The sequence below is a fragment of the Camellia sinensis genome, chromosome 10, assembly GCF_055761805.1.
Source record: "Camellia sinensis isolate YWXY chromosome 10, ASM5576180v1, whole genome shotgun sequence".
In the NCBI taxonomy this organism is placed as follows: Eukaryota; Viridiplantae; Streptophyta; class Magnoliopsida; order Ericales; family Theaceae; genus Camellia; species Camellia sinensis.
The window spans coordinates 162,343,411-162,364,754 of record NC_138970.1 but is presented as its reverse complement, the minus strand read 5'-3'; the positions used below and the strand labels follow the sequence as shown (position 1 = coordinate 162,364,754).

At 34.9% G+C, this 21,344-nt stretch overlaps 1 protein-coding gene and 1 long non-coding RNA gene across 2 annotated transcripts; both read right to left on the bottom strand.

The window, feature by feature from the left end:
* Nucleotides 1–5,235: 5,235 nt before the first annotated feature.
* LOC114280550 (putative serine/threonine-protein kinase SIS8) lies at nt 5,236–12,711 on the bottom strand. Its single transcript, XM_082890572.1, is given in 13 exon segments — nt 5,236–5,415; nt 5,733–5,898; nt 7,594–7,680; nt 7,846–8,016; nt 8,126–8,175; nt 8,253–8,321; nt 8,528–8,626; nt 8,715–8,787; nt 9,154–9,260; nt 11,351–11,452; nt 11,455–11,832; nt 11,863–12,556; nt 12,683–12,711. Coding segments are annotated over 13 exon segments (2,205 nt in total).
* Nucleotides 12,712–18,472: 5,761 nt separating this feature from the next.
* Nucleotides 18,473–20,712, bottom strand: LOC145801771 (uncharacterized). The gene is made up of 2 exons (XR_014343427.1): nt 20,548–20,712; nt 18,473–18,687 (listed from the first exon to the last, which is right to left on the bottom strand). It is a non-coding gene; the product is annotated as an uncharacterized LOC145801771 (long non-coding RNA).
* Between the last annotated feature and the right edge of the window lie 632 nt (nt 20,713–21,344).

Genomic DNA, 21,344 nt, shown 5'->3' with positions numbered 1-21,344 from the left:
CTCTTAGAGAGAGAGACGGCACCACCGTCGGAAAAAATAGAAAATTTTAATATTTTTATTAATTTTGTTACAGGTTTTACTTTTTGCGACGGCATTATACTGTCGCAAAAAATAGAAATTTTATTATTTAAAATAGAAATTTTATTATTTTTTAATATTTTTTGCGACGGCATCACACCGTCGCAAAAAGTAGTTTTTTTTTTTTAAAAAAGGATTATTGGCGACGGTATTTTTTACCGTCTCAAATAACATTTTTAGCGACGGTAAAATAGGGCCGTCGCAAAAAAGTCAAGACATTTCAAACGTTATTAGCGACTGCACGGTGCCGTCGCAAAAAGGCAAAAAATGCCGTCGCAAAACATTAGCGACGGCACTTACCGTCGCAAAAACTCTTTTGCAACCCCTGCAGTTGCGACCCCCCTCTTGCCGTCGCAAAAAGTCATTTTGCCGTCTCAAAAAGTATTAGCGACGGCATTAGGAGTATTAGCGACGGTATTTTACCGTCGCAAAAAGTCAATTTTTTTGTAGTGATATTTTAATCCTTGCGGCTGGATGGCACCTCCACACACTACTCAGTGGGAACAAATCTAAATGCTCCAAATAAATCACTTGGTAATCCATTCCCATGGGTCAAATAAAGACAAAAAATATCCCAGGTTTGTTTGGATAGATATGATCATAGGATTAGACTAATAATTTAATAAAATATATAATTTTGATGATTGGTTAGAAAAATTGAGGTCCGAACATAGTATCTCCCTTACAATTCAATTCTAAGAGGGAATGTGATACAAAATAGAAGATTAAGCATAGGTTTCGACTACTAATTATATCTTATAATCAAGTTAATATAAACATGAGATAGGATACATAATTCAATCTTAGAAATGCTAATCTTACAAATGCAGTCGGTTGTGTTTTTTTTTTTTTTTTTTTGAGATTAACTTGTTTCAAATTTAAATCTAAACTTAGGAGAACTTAAGGAGCTTGTGGAGCCCACCACATGTCTCGTTTTTTATTTATTAAACCATTCATTTTGTAGGACCCTTTGTGAATTGTATTCATTCAAAAAAATAAAAATAAAAAATGGATCAATCCAATAATCGTATCATTTTTATTTTATTGTATTTATCTCTACAAAAATAAATATTTTATTTTCAAAAACATAAGTGTAGTTTATTTTTCAGAAGCAAATATGATAAAATGAAAATGTTACAATCATTAAAAAAAACCTAATTTTTTTTCTAAATAATATATATTAAAGGCCCTACAAATGAACGAATCAAATTATTAAAATAAAAATCATGATAGATCTCACAGGCTTCTCAAATTCTCTCAACTTAATTTTAAACCATTCTTTTGCAATGCTTTGTTGACTCCTTGTCAGGATTGCTCTGATTGTTTTTCTTCTTCTCTCATCCCTTCTCTTTTCTTCTTATTTGTATGTACTTGGGGATATCTTAATTTATTTATAAATTCTTTTTTTTTTTTGGATAAAAAAATCAATAGGTTTGTTGCAGCTAAATATATTGTATTTGTAGTGTTGTAATTTCAAAAAAAAAAAATGCAATATATAATCTTGTTTCTTATCTCACTCTTTTACTGTTAGAGATAAATAAATGGGTTTCATGTATATTTGTTAATATGAGTCTCATTATGTTGCATCTAGAGTGAGAAAATAAAACAAGAAATCAGATTAGATATAATTTATGAGATCAGATTTATTTTTAAAAAAAGGTAAGAAATGAAATTATACAAGGAAATTATATATTTTTTGAATACCATCCTTGGCCCGTTGAGGATATTTTTCGGGGAATAACCGCTCAATTCGGGGTCGGGGGGTCGGGTCACCGTCGTGCCAGTTTTAGATTGACATCCCTAATTGGGGGCCCTGGCCCCGGCCCCGGCCCCGACCCCCGCCCCGTTTTTCCCCCGAAATAAAATTACAATTCTACCCCTGTCTATATATATTTGTGTGTCGGCTGCTATGCTCCCTCACACAATCACACTCACACACGGCTTCATTTCGCGTGAGAAAAATGAGGAGAGAGAGAGAGAAGAGAGTCTATCTTCGTCGATCTCCTCTGCCGAGAGAAGAGCTGCTCCGCCGATCTCCTTTACCGCCCTCCTCCGCCGATCTCAGAGCGCCGCTCCACCACCGCCCTCCTCTGCCGATCTCCTTCGCCGCCCTCCTCCGCGATCTCCTCCGCCGCCCGACTCTTTCCGCCTCTCTTTCTCTATGTGTTATATATACACACACATTAATATATATATATATATATTAGATTGCAGCTCAGATCTATCTCTCTCTCTACTTAGATCTATCTTTCTTTACTCAGATTTGTGTGTTGTTGATGTTGTTTGATGATATTGTTGTTGATGATGTTTGAATCGTTGTTGTTGTTGCTACTGTTTTGTTTTGTTGTTGTCGTTGTTGTTGTTGTTTTTTTTTTTTTTTATAATCTGAGGAATTTTTGGGGTCAGGGAAACCCGATCCCCGTTAGGAGACGGGGACGGGGATAGTAATAAGTTCCCCGTCGGGGATCGGGGCCGAGGACAGGGACATTCTTACTATCGGGGATCGGGGACGGGGAGGGTGATCCCTAGCCCCGCCCCGCCCCATTGCCATTCCTATCCTCAATGGACAAAATCCTATCTACGGTTTGGAAGGGCCCTTAAAATGTTGCTTTAATAGAGTGTCTTGAAAAATAGCACTATTAGGAATCAATTTTTTTATCTTTAAAAAAGAAAATTTTGTTAAAAAAAATATTTGAAAATCAATTTCTGCTATCACCAAAATAGTAGTTAAAAAATCATCTCAAAAAGTTAAAAACAAAACTTGTAGCTACAAAATTTTTAAAATGTCGCTAATAAATATGTTTGGGATGTTCTTTTTGACTTTTTATGAAATACGGGTTGGGTTTGAAGTAATGTGGTACAGAAGTGATGTGACTTAAATAAGATGAAGTGACTTAAATAAGATAGTGACTTTTTGACTTTTTAGTTTTTTTTTTAAAATGCCAAACCTAGCTTAAATTTCAACAATGCTAGGTATCATGTACCGCCCTCCTCCGCCAATCTCCTTCGCCACCCTCCTCCGCGATCTCCTCTGCCGCTCGACTCTTTCCGCCTCTCTTTCTCTATGTGTTATATATACACACACATTAATATATATATATATATATGTTAGATTGCAGCTTAGATCTATCTCTCTCTCTACTTAAATCTATCTTTCTTTACTCAGATTTGTGTGTTGTTGATGTTGTTTGATGATATTGTTGTTAATGATGTTTGAATCGTTGTTGTTGTTGCTACTGTTTTGTTTTGTTGTTGTTGTTTTTTTTTTTTTTTTTTTTATAATCCGGGGAATTTTCGGGGTCAGGGAAACCTGATCCCCGTTAGGAGACGGGGATGGGGATAGTAATAAGTTCCCCGTCAGGGATCGGGGCCGAGGACGGGGACATTCTTACCATCGGGGATCGGGGACGGGGAGGGTGATCCCTAGCCCCGCCCCGCCCCATCCCATTGCCATTCCTATCCTCAATGGACAAAATCCTATCTACGGTTTGGAAGGGCCCTTAAAATGTTGCTTTAATAGAGTGTCTTGAAAAATAGCACTATTAGGAATCAATTTTTTTATCTTTAAAAAAGAAAATTTTGTTAAAAAAAATATTTGAAAATCAATTTCTACTATCACCAAAATAGTAGTTAAAAAATCATCTCAAAAAGTTAAAAACAAAACTTGTAGCTACAAAATTTTTAAAATGTCGCTAATAAATATGTTTGGGATGTTCTTTTTGACTTTTTATGAAATACGGGTTGGGTTTGAAGCAATGTGGTACAGAAGTGATGTGACTTAAATAAGATAGTGACTTTTTGACTTTTTAGTTTTTTTTTAAGATGCCAAACCTAGCTTAAATTTCAGCAATGCTAGGTATCATGAAAAACCTTTCATGAAAATAATCATGAAAGCTTTGTGACCCTTGCATTACACTTAGAATAAAAACACCACACACTAATCAAGGTAATCCAAGGATCATAACTCTTTCATGATCATTTTCATGAAAAAATTTTCATGATCCCTAACTTTTCTCCTTAAATTTTGAGTAATACTAGAGATTCTAAAAATTCAACCAAATGGGACCCACATGGGTGTGAGACCTACATGAATAGGACCCAAATGAGACCCACATGGGTGTGGGATCCACATAGAACTTATTTTGTGTGGGTCCCACATCCATGTGAGACATTTGGTAGAATTTTTGAAGTCTCTTGCATTTTTGCTAAATTATTTGTTTCAAAATAATAATAATTCATCACAAATGTCCAATTTCTTTGCAAAAAATATAATAATGATATTTTTTATAACAAAAACATTTAGGGGTATTTTTTTTAAGGTCCCTGATATTATGATTTCATAGTATAAAGGACATCAAATATTTTCATGATGTCTAAGGTCCCTCAACATCAATCTAGAGAAAATTGGTCCAGAGAAATTTCAATCTCAGAGAAATTCTCTCCAGAGAAAATTGAACTTCTCTCTAGAGAAATTCTTTGGATTCAAACCAGAGAAATTCTCTCACTGCACAAATTTCTCTGGCTCTTTTCTAATTTTTGCATGCCATTTACACTTCACAATTAGTGATTGGTATTTCTGATCCACAGCTAATTAGTATAACAATTCAAGAACATGTATAACCACTTAGAATAGTAGTTTTATGACCCTTTTTTTCTTTTTTTTGGTGGTAGTTGAACAGTCAAAATTTGGTCTTTTAGCTCTAGTAAGATCTAGAAACCTTACCTCCCATATTTCCTGATCAGTGTGTTCTGATAAGGGGTCTAGATTGAATCTCACAGACCCACAAAAGAGAGTTGGATCTTGTGGAATGACCCCAAAATGTGATCTAAGGTTATGAATTTTCTCCATAGAAAATTCTTAACCCAGAGAAAATTCAATTCAAATGAAAAAATATAATCGAAATAGATGTTCTGTGAACTAAATTACCAGAGAAATTCTCAACCCAGAGAATAGTTTTGTAAAAATAGTTTTGGAACTTTTGACAGCCCAAATCAAATGGACAAAGCATACCCATTAGCAAAATACATTGTCCAACGGCTCAAGTTGCCTAGCTATTTTAGTGATAAAAGTTTTTGCTTGCTCTCACCATTGCCAGGGAAGAGATCGTCGGAAATGGAGTTCTCGGGAAGGCTTTTAGTTCTGGGTCTCTGGTTTGGTTAACCGGTGGTCATCAACTTCAGTTTTATAACTGTGAGAGAGCTAAACACTATCTGATATCTTTGCAACACTTCTTGATGATTGATAGGTAGATCAATGCTTGCTTCATTGGTGTTGAAGGGAATGTTCTGCTTTGAGAGAGCCTCCCCCAGTTTTAGGGGTTCATTTGGAGAGAATTCCTGGTTAAAGACAGTAAGATATTACACAAAAATTAGGATCATATATGCCACTGTAAAGCAACAAATCCTAGATACAAGACAACAAAAACCACTCCAAAGAAGATTTACCTGACATCGTGTGTCATTTAGACCATACACAATTTTTAGATGCCTCTTTAGTTTCGAAAGTAGCTGTAGCACAATAGCCGAGAGTCTCTCGATTTTCTCTGGCACACCTTCTTTCAGGTTCGTGTTTCTTCTCTCTCTCATCTGTTATTATATATATATATATATGCTAGCGGGGTTTGCAAATGCGACAATCTATAAAGCTCGGCTACGAGCAGAGAAGGGTCGGAGATGGAATTGGCATCCTTAATCTGATCGGCGAAGACGAGACCGGCGTAAATGGTGTCGGCGATGGAAGAGAGCGTGTCGGAAGGGCGGGTTTTGCAGTGGGTGGATCGCGGATCTGGGCGGGAGAGTAGAGTAGAGATATTTAGGGACCTTAAACATCAAAAAATAATTTTGTGGATCTCTTCCATTACGAAAAGTTGGAGAGGGACCCTGGACCAATTTTCCCAAATATTTAATGAGTAATTTATTCATAAATTTTTATCTCTAAAAACTTAATTTGTTGTAGTGACAATACCAGTATACCATGGAGTATAAAAGCACAGTAAATGCTACTGTACCGGTACTCCTTCCCAGTCCAATTTTCGACAATTACTGTTGTAAGGATTCCTATCTAGTTCATAAAATTTGATTGCCCTCTTAGGTCATGTTTGATTCACAAGACTAATAGTGAAATATTAATAATCCTATTAAATTAGTGTAGTATTCACTATCCAACTGGATTAATATTTATTGAATTAATAATCCCACCCCTACCCATTACTAATAATCCTACAAATTTATTGGATTAATTATCCATTGGATTAATAGTCCTAAACCAAAATGTTAAAATAAACATAGGATAATTGGGCCCATGGATTAATAATCTCAATCCCATGCTCTAATCCACCCAATCAAACATGCCCTTATATTATTAGAATAAAAATGCTTTGAATTCACCTTTATCAACACATAATTTATTTTGAATATATTTGTGTTGTAAAAATTAAAAATATGTGGATTTGTTAAAAAAATGTTAAAATAAAAATATGTGGATTAAAAATTAAAAATTAAAAATTAAAAATATGTGGATTAAAAATTAAAAATTAAAAATTAAAAATGCTTTAAAAATGCCATGTATATGTGGATTTGTTCTAGCATACAATTTTTTTCTATTAAAAATATGCTATCACATGCACATCTGCAGGTTCTATAAAAATGTCAACCTAAAAAGATTTTGCCATCAAATTAGGTCACAAAAGCACACTTATCCATTGACTTACAGAAATTGATGAAGCAAATTTTAGTGTTAAATGCACCATCTCGCTACTGCATATTAGCAGATTTCCTAGTTTACCATGCACCACAATATCCTTACTTGAAGTATTGACCAATAAAACATTGGTTACTATTGTTTTTACCATCAGTTCAATTTAGATTGTCACAAATTTGATATTGAGAGAAATATCTCAACAAGTGTGCGATACCAAAGCAGGCCAGATGACAACAAATCATGCTCCATATCATTTACAAATAAATTTTTGATAGTGGAGAAGCTTAGATGACAAAATTATATTGCTCATGTCCATGGACCAATCAATTGATGTAATAAAACAAAAACTACTCTCATTTCACGCCATGGTAAAAGATAATGCAAATGATAAAATGAAAGTTGTTAATATTATTGACTTCATCAAACTTGATACTATAGGCAAAATGTGTCAATAAAATAATAGTTTATTCCCCCCATCAAAAATAAGTGCACAAATCCAAGTACTTGGAATTTTTCCCAATAAATTTATGAAATGGAGCCAGTAGTTATAATATTCTAAGATTCCATTCAGCATCAGGGTTAATGTATGTAACTAGTAGATAAACTACAAGGGAGAGACAAAGAGTTGATATGTTTTAAGAACGTATAATTGAATCAAAAATAGTTTTCAAACAAGATGATCTTTAAGTAGTTTAATGTCCCTAATTATTGTGCCCAAAAATATTAGAGAATAAACATAATTATCCTAAAATCTCTTCAAAACCAAGTGTCATAGAAGGAAGTCAAACAAAGTTGAAGAATAAAAAAAAGAATACCTCTCTGTTTCAATAGTCCTCTTTGCAAGCATAAGTGTCAAGAAGACTGGAACCATTGCAGCACACAAATGCTTAAGAGTGTGCCCACTGACAATATGATATGTCCATTTATAAATTGGTTTATCTGCAGCTTCTTCAACCTTAGCTAAAAGATAAAATCCTGCATGTTATGCAATTAAATGTTACTCAGAATGGCACAAAAAACTAACAGATTTAGTAAACAGAAGAGCCCACATGATGAAATATACAAACCTGCAGCCCAAAGCCAGTTTGTGGAATATGTGTACATTGGAGGCAACAAGATAGCCATTATCGGAATTACAATGCAAGGAACAAATTGAACCAGTGCATATGGGCAGAGTCCATGGCACACGTAAAGTTGCCAACTCCCACAATATCACGCCAAAGCTGTACACATCGGACCTGCAAACCAGTCCGCAATTATTTTATTAGCAAGACTTGAATGAAACATTAAAAAATGAATTAAACTCTCTAGCATGGCTTTCAAGTCTAATACAAAAAATAAACCTACTTCTCATTGGATGGTTCATTTTTCAAAACCTCAGGGGCCATCCATTCCGCCTGTAGTTCAATGGCACAGCTTCAGTATAATTGATATAATATAACATTCTATAACATTCTATCCTGACATCAATTACCGTTCCAGCAGTAGATTTTGAAGACAGGAAAGTATTGTGCTTCATTCGTGATAAGCCAAAATCACAAACCTGTAGAGACAACAATAAATTAGAGAAGTTTCAAAAAAACATCCTTAAGCATGAAAAGGTCTAGATCTTAGTAAAAGAGACGAAGTCCATGGTGAGTCACGGCATTGTTAACTACGCATTTTCTAGATTACATTAAATACAGCAACAATTGGATAATCAAGGAAGGAATGGGAGATTTCAAATGCCAAGTTCTAATTTCAGCAAACCTTAACAACCCAGTTTTTATCAACAAGAAGGTTTGTAGTCTTAAGATCTCGATGCACAATAATAGGATGGCTTGTGTGCAAATAATTCATCCCCTTGGCCTGCAAGCAATTAGTAAACTTACTTAAACCAACCAAACTAGATAGCAGAAACGGAAGGCAACAACATTCAACATTCTCCAACTCATACCACATCAAGAGCCATCCACAGTCGCTTCTTTTCATCGAGTTGATTATTTGGTCGATGCAGTAGCTTGTATAAACTTCCCGTGCATACAAATAAACAGGGCTGAGAAACACCAAATTGAACAAACAAATAGTTAATTGAGGCTGAAATCAAATTCTATTTTCCTGCATGGACAATGATAAAATTAACTGAAATTTTTTTCAGGTGAAATATCTTCTTCTAAAAATCAACCCACAAAAACTTAAATTAAAACAAATTATTTTCTTCTTTAGACATAACAGCTTGGCAATATTTATACCCAGTTGTCATTTCTTATTATTATGCAAGAATGATAGTCTGAAACTATGTTACCATTAAAAATATGAAGGCAAACATTTGATGAAAACGGAACAAAAACATCAATTCTTGAAACGATAAGTTCTAACAACACTTTAAAGTAAACATCAACCTTGGAAGATACTCTGTCAGTATAGAAAGATTTGGTGGATGAGTGACTGCTCCCATGAAAAGAACAACATTAGGATGTCTCAACCTCAACATGATTTCAACCTGCACAAAGCAAACAAGCAGTCGTCTAGTTCAATTCTTAAAAAGAAAACCACTTGGATCATTAATAACAGCACATGATGCAAGATGTCAGATTTGGTACTTCACATTTGAATTGTAACGCCCTCAAAATAATAACAATAAACCCATCAAATAACACATTCATTAACATATGAAATAACCACATTCTTCCATTCATCAGTGTTTCACTACAAAAAGTATTACATGTTAACAATAAAAGCAAAATGCCCTACGGGCTTACAGCTTTCCAAGTTAACACTTGGTTACAACAAAGAGTACTAACTCATACACATTAAGCCCTTGGCTTGTATTTACATGTAATACATCAAAAAGTAAAACGACATCATTATGTCCGCCTCAAGCCTCCCAAGTTATGTCCTTGGAGGTGGCATGCTTCCTGCACCTGAAAATGATATTTCCATATAGGGTGAGCCACAGCCCAGTAGAAATACACTAAACCAACCATGAACAATGACTAAAATATTAGCAATTGATAGATGGCCAACACTGATACAATCACATAAATCACACATTTATGTCAACCGACTAATGAGTCCAAGTCACTTTTCATTTTCCCTTATTCAATAGACAAGCATGCTAGCTCTATCATCATTTCCACAGATACGTATAAAAACTATATCCCACATACAGATAAGCATACAAGCTATATCCACATTCTCAACAGATATGTATAACAACAATATCCACAGATAAGCATATAAGCTATATCCACACTTCACAAAGATATGCATATGAGCTCTATCTTCACTTCTCTAGACAAGCATATGAGCTGTATCTACGGAGTTCATCCCCTATCTTCTCCCAACACTATCCGGTTTAGAGGTACATCCCCTATCTTCCCCTAAACCGCGGAGTACATCCCCCATCTCCTCCTCTACACATAACGTATACAAACACATTGGTTCTATATACAATCACTCAATACATGTAGTTAATGTATTCTATCAACCGTCAAGTTCCATGACACACTTCTCTGATTAGTTTCAATTTGCCTAATCATCATGCATTGTCTACAACAATCACGACTATCCTCCACCGATAGCCCAAAGCAGTTATTTCTAAACAGAAAATAAATGCACAAATGGATATTCAATCAACATTTCATTCCCTCACTTCTCACAATTAATTATCCCAATTAATTAAACAATGTAATTAGGTCAATTCCCAGAATTAACATCTCAACCCTTAGGTCCCATTTTCATCAATAATTCAACATTCATTCCATTTCTTCATGCCAAACTTGCATCTAGGTTTATTATGAGTAAAACCCCAACTTTTGTAAAATTGCACAAAAGCCCCAAACTTTCACAAAATAACCAAACCAACCCCAACATCTCAAAATACCAAAATTTAAAGACAAAATCCATAGAGAGGAGTAGGATATTCCTACCTCAAATTCGGAGCCCCAAAGGAGATGAAGACCAAAACCAAAATGCTCCAAACCTCGAAATTTTCAGATCAAAAGGAAGCTCTCAACGTTCAACACAACTTTTGTGAAGACAAAAGGTGAGTAAACGATCCTTACTAGATCAAATCTAAGAGAGAAGGGCCGATTTAGAGTGAGAAGCTCTGAAAATGGCTTTTTGGAAAAGTAAGAGAGAGAAGAGAAAGCAAAAAGTGATTTGAAAAGGCACAAATTCGGGACTTTAACCCAGGTCTCCGCTCGAGCGTAAAACACCCCGCTCGAGCGGCCACTCACAGACTTCCGCTCCAGCGGCTAACCTCCCGCTCGAGCGCAGAATGCACTCGCTTAGCACTTTTGCAGAACCAGACCTCCGCTCGAGCTCCCAACCCTACGCTCGAGCGTACAACACTGCACAACAAATACTGGATGGGTGTATTCCCCGCTCGAGCGCCAACATCTCCGCTCGAGCGGACAGGCCAAAAATCTGGGCAACTAGTTTTGGTTTCTAAACTCAACCAACCTGAAACAAACCCACCCAACACATCCCATAACTCAAATATGAAGTAAAGAGGATGCAAACAAAATAATAAACCACAACTAACATCCACGGACACATGTCCGGATCACTATTCAACAAGGGTAAAACCCGGAATCGCTATATGAATTGAACAAGTGCATCGCCTGATATATCTTGGTGCATCGCCTGATTTTAGTTCTTGGATGAGTGCACAAATTTATGTAACATCAATTCTTACCAATGCCAATGCGTTCTCCAATTTGAAGATCCTCCCATGGAATTTCCCACTCCGCAACTTCACCAAGCACTGGGTTAATCTTCTCATTCTGAATACTGCAAGCACTAGGCAGACTACTATTGGCCATTTCCATCAATCTCACAGCTTCAACATTATCAAGTACGTTTCTTACTTTATCTTTAACAAACCATCCACCATCACAAATGAGGGCCCTTTCAGGTTGTCCTTCGTAATTGCTAGTTGCAGAAGGCACAGAAGCATCATCATCAGTACGGTTAATTGCGTGAGTTCCACAATTAACAAGCAAAACAGATCCTTCACTTGTAGCATCAAAAAGTAATGGATGTGTCGTATTAATGACTGTAGAACCCAACTCCAGTCATTCTGCCGTCAAATCCTCAACAGAGTGCTTTTGTTTGCTGTCATAATGAGCACCATTACAGGACTCCACTCCAGTTGAGGGTATAATCAACAGTTTATTGTTTGATACGAACATATATGGATAATCTTGAGCCCCATCACCCACTTTTTCCCCATTTAACAGACGTATTTTTTCATGCATTTCCACTTCTCTGAGATCACGAGGATTCATATCCAGAAGAAAATCGGGAGGTTGTGATGCACCACTCTCCAACAAAACTGCATGAAGTTTCTGAGCAAATTGTGGGTTTTTTGTTGCACTGATGACGTACTTGGAAACATCTTTAACTTACATCTTTTGTGCTTGTGACCCCTTCCCACTAGTGCCTGACGATTCTACACGTGATCTACATAGTGCAGGAAGTAGCTTCCCAAACTCATTCTCAAACATCTGGGTTTGATTTTCTTTATTAAGATTCCCTTCACCACGTTTTGGCTGAATGCCTAAAGTAGATGCTTCTATTGAATCTGAACTGCCACCTTTGACTAGTCCACCAAGATCAGGTGAAACTGCTAGCGTCCCAGTCCCTTCTTCAAGCATCGGACAGAAATTGTTGATAGTTTCAGCATAATCTGCACTGCTACTCGTATCTAACCCAGAATTTTGAAGATGATCACTGGGAACCTCAGCAGGAATTAGTGTGCTCGGAGCACCCATTAGATCAATAATGTATTCACTGCATCAAATCAATAATCAGCCATATCATTACTAAGTGTTCTGTTCAAAACATTTAAAGCCATAACAATTCTTTCTGTAAGACACTGAAAACAAATTGAAGGAAAGATGAAAGAGCAAAAAACACACAGCATTCACCATGAAGATCAACTCCATTTCTAAATAAAAATCCAGCTACTAAAGAACAACATATATCTGACAATAAATGACTTGACTGCATACATGATGCTCTGAAAGAATTATAACAGTCCCACAGAGGAAATTGTTGTCATTTGTAAATCTGTTTGAAAAATATCATATATATAGTGTAGCAGCTGCCAATAAGGCTATAATGACTTCAGATTCGCAATTCAAATATAATTCATGCTATGGAAGAGCTTTCACAACTCACAGAATAAATCTTTATCATTTGCAAATCTGTGAGTGACTATCATTTGAAAATAGCAAATCTGTGAGTGACTATCATTTGACTATCACACGCCGTTAAATCCTTGATTTTCTGTAGTGATTTTAGAAGGTAAAAAGAGAATGATATGAAACAAGTTAAGCCGAGTAGAGGAGAATGAAACAAGAGCAGATGAAAAGCAGTATAGATGAGAAAAACTAACATGGTGTTTGTGCAAATTAATTTCAAATGAGTGTTGATTTGTAAAAATTAAGAACCCGACATGGAGAAGTTATTACAAGCAATAAAATTCTGCAAAACTAAGAAACCTGTAGTCATTATTGCTCAGGGAGTCAATTGGGAAAAATGTATCGATCTGCACCGAAATACAAATCTCGAACAAGAATCGAAATTCAAAACATGGAACACATACAGTAATAAATTACAAATCGAACCCAGATCTGGAAAAGTTTTCTTCCGAATGTTCACATTGAATAAACACATCGGATACAAAAAATTATTCAAATTACGAAGAAATTAAACAAATGAGAGCGATGCGAATAAAAAATTGAATCAATTAACCAAAAAAATTCAACAGAACAATTGAATCAATGAAGTAACCTTCAGATCAGCGAACGAGGCAGAGACATTCGGGATTTGTAAATTGTGGATCTTAGATCTGCTAACAGAAGTTGTGTATATGTGTGTATGTAATTTCGAAACACACACACACACAGAGCGAGAGAGAGAGAGAGAGAGAGAGAGAGAGGGAGAGAGAGAACCTGCTTGCTTGTGAAGGACTAACAGACTGATAGCACGAGACAGAGAGGGAGAGAGAACCTGTGATCTGCGGCGGTGGCGGTGGTGATTTGCGGCTGCGGCGGTGGCGATGTGCGACGTACGGTGAGCGACTGTGGTGAGGGACTGTGTTGAGATGAGGTGGGGTGAGGTTTGGTGGTGATGTGTGAGAGAGAGGACTTTTGTGTTTGTTCAAAACGAGAATGGAAGAGGGCGCGAATATTAAAAGTAATTTCCCCCGCAAAGTTTTAGACCAATTTAGCGACTAAATTGGTTATTTGTCGCCAAATAACGCATATATGACTAAAACTTTTCATAAAAAAAACTTTTAAAAAATCCCTATATACCAAAAATACTAAAATTCAATATATTTTTCGTATTTTGTGTATTTATTAATTTTTAAAAATATTTTTTTATTTGATAGAAGTAGGGGTAATATTTTAATGAAAAATATTTTTCGTTAAAATAAAATTAATTTTTTATGGTCGATGAAAAATATTTTTTGTGACCCTTTTTTTTTTTTTTTGATTACTAAAAATCAAGAGCTAATTTTTTGTGGTAGATGAGAGGAAGCGGTAGTAGTAGTGAAGGTGGTGGATAAAAGGTGAGGTGGTGGTGGTGGTGGTGGTAGTGGTGACGGCGAAGGAGATTAGTGGTGAAATTGTGGTAATGGTGGAGGAGATGGAGTGGCGGTAGCAGTAGTGGTAGTGGTGGTAGCAGTAGTGGTAGTGGTAGTGGTAGTGAAATGGTACTAGTAGTGGTAGTAATGGTAGTCGTAGAGATGGAGTGGCAACAGTGGTAATAATGGTGGTAGTGGAATGACATTTGCAGTAGTGGTGAAGGTGGTAGAGGAGATGGGTGGTGAGAGAGAGATGGGTGAGAGACAGATAGAGAAGAGAGATAGAGAGAGAGAGACAGAGTGATGAGCGAGAGAGAGAGAGAGACAAAATGGTCGCTAAAAGTGCATTTTCTTGTAGTGGAGAGCTCAGTAAATAGAAAAGATGGGAGGGAGAGAGTGGGCAAGATGAACACAATGGGGGAGAGAGACAAACAGACACACAGAGAGAAATAAAGAGAGAAGGGTGATGAGTGAGAGAGAGACAGGCAGACACACAAAGAGAAAGAGAGAGAGAAGAGTAATGAGTGAGAGAGAGAAAGAGATATATATATATATATATAGAGGGGGAGAGAAAAAGAGATAGAGAGACAGACAGACAGAGAGATGAGTGAGTGAGAGAGAGACAAAGTGGTCGCTAAAAGTGCATTTTCCTGTAGTGAAGAGCTCGGTAACTAGAGAAGAGGGGAAGGAGAGAGTGAGCAAAGTGAATACAATAGGGGAGAGAGACAGACAGACAGAGACACAGAGAGAAAGAGAGAGAGAAGAGTGAGAGACAGACATAAAGAGAGAAAGTGAGAAAGAAGAGTGATGAGTGAGAGAGAGACAGAAAGAGAAAGAGATAGAGACATAGACAGAAAGAAATAAGAGATGAGTTAGAGATAGACAAAGAGAGAGAAAGAGAGCGAAAAGAGATGATCGAGAGAAAGACATAGAAAAAGAGAGAGATAGAAAGAGAAGAAAGATGAGCATGAGAGACAGAGAGAGAGAAGAGAGACGAGAGACGAGTGAGAGAGATAGAGAAAGAAAAAAGATGAGAGAGATAAAGAGAAGAGAGATGAGCGAGAGACAAAGAGAAAAAGAGACAGAGACAAAGACAGACACACAGAGAAGAATGATGAGTGAGAGAGAGAAAAAGAAGAGAGAGAGAAAAAGAGAGAGACAAAGAGAAAAAGAGATAGAGAGTGAGAGACAAAAAAAGAGATAGAGAGAGAGGAGAGAGAGAGAGAGAGATAGACAAAGAGAGAAAGAGACAGAAAAAGAGACAAAGAGAGATGAGAGATGAATGAGAGAAATAGAGAGATGAACGAGAGAGACAGAGAGAGAGATAGAGAGGAGATATGAGCGAGAGAGACAGAGAGAGAGATAGAGAGAAAAGAAATGAACGAGAGAGACAAAGAGAGAAGAGAGATGAGACAGAGATGCGAGAGAGCTCAAGAATAAAGATGAACAAGATAGATAGAGAGAAGAGAGATGAACGAAAGAGACAGAGAGAGAAGAGAGATAGAGAGAGAGATAGAGAGAGAGAGAGAAAGAGAGAGACAGAGACAAAGACAGAGGCAGAGGCAGAGACAGAGTAGGAAAGAGAAAGAGACAGAGAGAAACAAGAGATGAATAAGAGATAAACAAAGAGAGAAAGAGAGGGAAAAGAGATGATCGAGAGAAATACATAGAAAAAGAAAGAGGTAAAGAGAAAAGAAAGATGAGTAGGAAAGACAGAGAGTGAGATAGAGAGAAGATAGATGAATAAGAGAGATAGAGAAAGAAAAAAGATGAGAGAGATAGAGCGAAGAGAGATGAGATAAATGAGTGAGAGACACAGAGAGAGAGACAGACAGATAGACAGATAGACAGAGAGAGATAGAGAAATGAGAGAGGAAGATAAAAAAAATAGGTGAAAAGAGATAGACAAAGAGAGAGAGAGAGAGAGAGAAAAAGAGTGAAAAAGATAAACGAGAGAGATACAGGGAGAGATGAGCGAGAGAGATAAAGAGAAGAGAGACAAAGAGAAACGAGAGATGAGAGAGATAGAGAAAAGAGAGATGAGCGAGAGACACAGAGAGAGAGATAGAGAAGAGTGATGAGTGAGAGAGAGAAAGAGAAAAGAGACAGAGATAGAGACACAGAGAGAAAAAGAGAGACAGATAGATAGAAAGAGAGAGAAAGAGTGATGAGTGAAAGTAAATTTTTATTTTTCTTTTAGCGACGAAAATATTTTAGTTGCCAAAACTATATATACCGCGACCAAAATAATTTTTAGTCGCTGAAATTAAAGTTTTGCCGACCAAACTTTTGGTCGCGAAAGATAAAAAATAATTTTTTATTTTTCTTTCAGCGACTACAATATTTTAGTTGCCAAAACTATATATACCGCGACCAAAATAATTTTTAGTCGCTGAAATTAAAGTTTTGCCGACCAAAATTTTGGTCGCAAATGATAAAAAATAATTTTTTATTTTTCTTTTAGCGACGAAAATATTTTAGTTGCCAAAACTATATATACCGCGACCAAAATAATTTTTAGTCGCTGAAATTAAGGTTTTGCCGACCAAACTTTTGGTCGCAAAAGATAAAAAATAATTTTTTGTTTTTCTTTCATCGACGAAAATATTTTAGTTGCCAAAACTATATATACCGCGACCAAAATACTTTTTAGTCGTTGAAATTAAGGTTTTGCCGACCAAACTTTTGGTCGCGAAAGATAAAAAATAATTTTTTATTTTTATTTCAGCGACTAAATTATTTTAGTTGCCAAAACTATATATACAGCGACAAAAATATTTTTTTAGTCGCCAATTGTGGCAAATTTTGCGACTAAATTTTTTTTAGTTGCCAATTGTGAGATTTTTAGCGACTAAATTTTTTTTTAGTCGCCAAAAATTAATATACCCCTACTAAAAAAATTTAGTAGGTAAATATTGTACTTTTACCGACTAACATAATTTTTGGTCGCCAATTCCACAACTTTTGGCAACCAAAATATTTTTAGTCGGCAAAAGTGGTCGCCAATTGTGTATTTTCTTGTAGTGTAAATTGATGAAGTGTGAAATTTATGAATTAAATAAACTTAAATCATTTTTTTTTGGGATTAATTTTAAATCCATAAATCTGAATTTATAATGTTGTTATTAAAATTATCAAATATGACTTTTGACTAAAAATATGGAGTGGATTGTTTAAATAGTGCGAAGAAAACATACTTTTTTATTTGTAAATTATTCCTAAAATTATTCCATTGATTCCTCTAATTGACAAGTATGCTTCGTTCATATTCCATTCATTCCACTAATTGACAAGTATATTCGTTCACACTGTGAACAAATTCACACACAAAAAAATATGTTGTTCTGGTTTTCACTTTTGACAAACATATATACTTATCTCTAAAAACCAATAAATCATAATCACCTTTGTTGTAAAATTGACAAACATATCATCATGACCCACCATTAAACATATCATCATGACCCACCATTCTCTTTATTTTCGTGGCAATTTCCCAGGGTTGATAAACTATTAATGAATTTTAATAGTTAGACTAAATTTTTATTAAGCCTTATTAAAAATAAATCTTAATAAAATTATCGTTAAAAATAATTTTGTATGACGATTTTTTATATATGTCGCTAAAAATTATTAATTAGTAGCTTTCTTTTGTCACAATTTTTATAAATTGTAGTTAAAACTTACAATTATTGACGTTTTTTGTGACAAATTTTTTTAACTGTTACTGAAACTTGAAAATTAGTGATGATTTTTTTAAATTTTTGCTAGAACTTATAATTAGTGATATTTTTTGTGATTAAAATTTCAAACTATTGCTAAAAATCAATAATTAGTGACTTTTTAAATAGTATTTGATGAAAAATATCATTAATTTTTACAAGACTTATTGAACAGCAAATTCACCTATTAAGACTTATACGCAATTCCCTTTTATTGTTGGTGGGTTGATTTCATTGTGATTGTCACGCCCCAAAATTTGGACAATTAAATATTAAATTAGGACTAAACCCCAATTAATATTCCATCATCCAAATCCTAGGGGTGAAACAAAAAAAAACTAAACAAAAACTAAACCATCCACCATAAATTTATAACTAACAAATACCTCAACATTAAAGTAACAATACAAAGTCAAAATAACTTAAATAAAGTATGGTTACAAACCATGCCAAATTATTCTAATACTAAAGTCATAAAATAAATAAATACATAAACTATTACAACCTTAAGCTCAAGAAAACAAAAGAAATCTAAGAGATATGCCCAACAACTATAGTTACTTCTCGTCACCACCGTAGCCTTAACTAATCCTGCAAAGGAAGCTCAGCTGCGCTCAACAGAACGCACCCGAGTTGTCAAGAGACAAAACGGGTCAGTATACAGATATACTGGTATGAGTACAAGAATTGACACCCACGTGTCCACCAGACACAAACAAAAATACATTAAATTCTTATTACAGGACAAGACAAGTAGTTCCAACCGCACCGAGACGAATGGATAGTTTCTCGAGACACGGTGGCATTTAGTTTCTTGTCCGTACACAACGAAATATAAATGTATTATAAAATAAACAAAATAGAAATAGAAATATGGTGGGTCAGCCCTGCATAAAAAGTTAGTAAGACCCACCATCCTGCAAAACAAATAAAGTCAGTATAATTTAATCATAAGTAACTTGTTGAAACAAATATAAAATTACACCGTTTCATACTTAAATAATTCGAATTGATCAAAACTCAAAGAACGAAAGTTGTACAAAATCAAATTTCCTATAAGACAACGCGAATGAATTTAACAGAAACTGAACAGGTTAAGAGAAAAACTTGATATAAAAATCTAGACAGAATTCAATCGAAAAATCTGAAGCTGAAAACGAACCAAAACTGCCCCAAGATGATTTTTTTCGAAAAATTTCAAAACACGAAAAGTGTGCAGAATGATGTTTTACTTCAGTTTACGCTAAACCAATAAAAATGAGCTCGTTTCATGGGTTAAAACAGCCTATAAAATCTGCATTACCAAAATGAATCAAACCGACAATAACCAAGGTCATCCGATTATAAGTTCTAATCGATCTTTTTAATAAAAAGCTACAACACAAAAGTTGTCCAAAACCACGTATACATGCCTCTCCTCAAATTTCATAATTTATTGAGGTCGATTACTATTTTTCAAGATGTACAAATCAATAAACTCATAATTAAATTTTTGTACCTTAACTCCACCACTTCGGCCCTCCCCTTCCGGCCTACACATATATCCCATGTGCCTCCCGTATACCTAACACCGCTCCGAAGCCAAACTTGCACGGGGATATCGTCCCGAGTTTGACTCACACTCCCCGGATGGTTAGCATATACGTACGCGCGTAAATCAAAGCACTCGTCTACTCATGAGAACGAGGCAACAATATAAATAACATCTCATCAACATCATGAGACAAATATAACAATGCCGGGCATAAGGCATTAAACAACTCTCATAATCCTCACTTTTTTATACACTCTTTCTCCCCATCACTCAAATAAAATAACAATTCATGGAGTCATGGTGGAGTATAAGGAATTTATCTATAGGTTCATAATTAATTTTAATTTCATAAGACCATGAGTGTAATTACAACCATAAAATAAATCCATATAAAAATCATAAACATGGCATACACAACTAATCCAAATAAGTAAAATCAATCCTTCATTTACATGCAAATATAAAATCAATCCAACATCAAATAAAAATAAATAAATAAAAACAACGAATCAATCCATCCTCTAACCAATATCTATGGATTCTAAGTTTATTTTAATTTTATATAATCATGAGTGTGATTACAATCATAAAATCAATCCATATAAAAATCCTAAATCTTGCATATACAATTAATCAAAATAATTAAAATCAATCAATCATTTAAAAACCCTAAACCTTATAGAAACAACTAATCAAAATAATTAAAACCAATCAATCATCTATAAACCCTAAACCTTGCATACATAACTAAACAAAATAATTAAAATTAATCAATCATCTAAAAAAAACCTAAACTTTACCTACACAACTAATCAAAATAATTAAAATAAATCTATCATCTTTATGTAAATATAAAGTCAAACTAATATTAAATAAATAAATAAATAAAACAAAGAATTAAATATAAATCAAAGGAAGTGGATTTTGTACTCACAATATTATTTTGAAGATCAAAGAAATATTTAGAAGATTAATGGAGTCACCAGAACAAAACCCTAATCTTTTCTTCCTTTTCCCCTTTCTTCCTTGCAGCCGTCCCTCTCTTTGCTCCTCTCTCTCTCTCTCTCGCCCTTTTCCCCGTGGCTGCTTAGGGTTCCTTATAAACTCATACACCTAGTTGAATTCTTATATTTTATTATATATATAATAATCTAATATGATTATTATATAATATAACATAATTACAATATATATAAATATAACTATAAGATTAAATATATATCTATATATTTATATCACCTCTCTTTTTTTTATATAGAACAAACATAAATATTTAAAGATTAATAATATATAATTAAATGACACATTTAATTAATTAATTACCACATTAAATTCATTAAATACCACATTAAATCTCACGTGACCATACAATTAATAAAGTCAAAAATAAAATAAGATAATAATAACCATAATAATAAATAACTGACTTAAGAAAATTAGGGTCGCTACAGTGATGGTGTTTTGTGCGAGGAATACGGAAATGTTAGGCCCTTATAATTTAAAACTTAGGCCCCGTTTATTTGGGATTATAGAGAAGGGATTTAGATTGATAGTGAGGTGAGACCCACTATCTTTGTGTTTGTTTTGGGAGACGGAGAGGAGATTCGTAATCCCCTCCGGATTATGAATCTCCTTGAGGAGAGAATTCGGATGGGCCTCCAGCACTTGGTCTGTTGGACTTTTTTTTTAAATTTTTTAGATGTTGGTTATTTTTTATTTTATTTTGTTTGA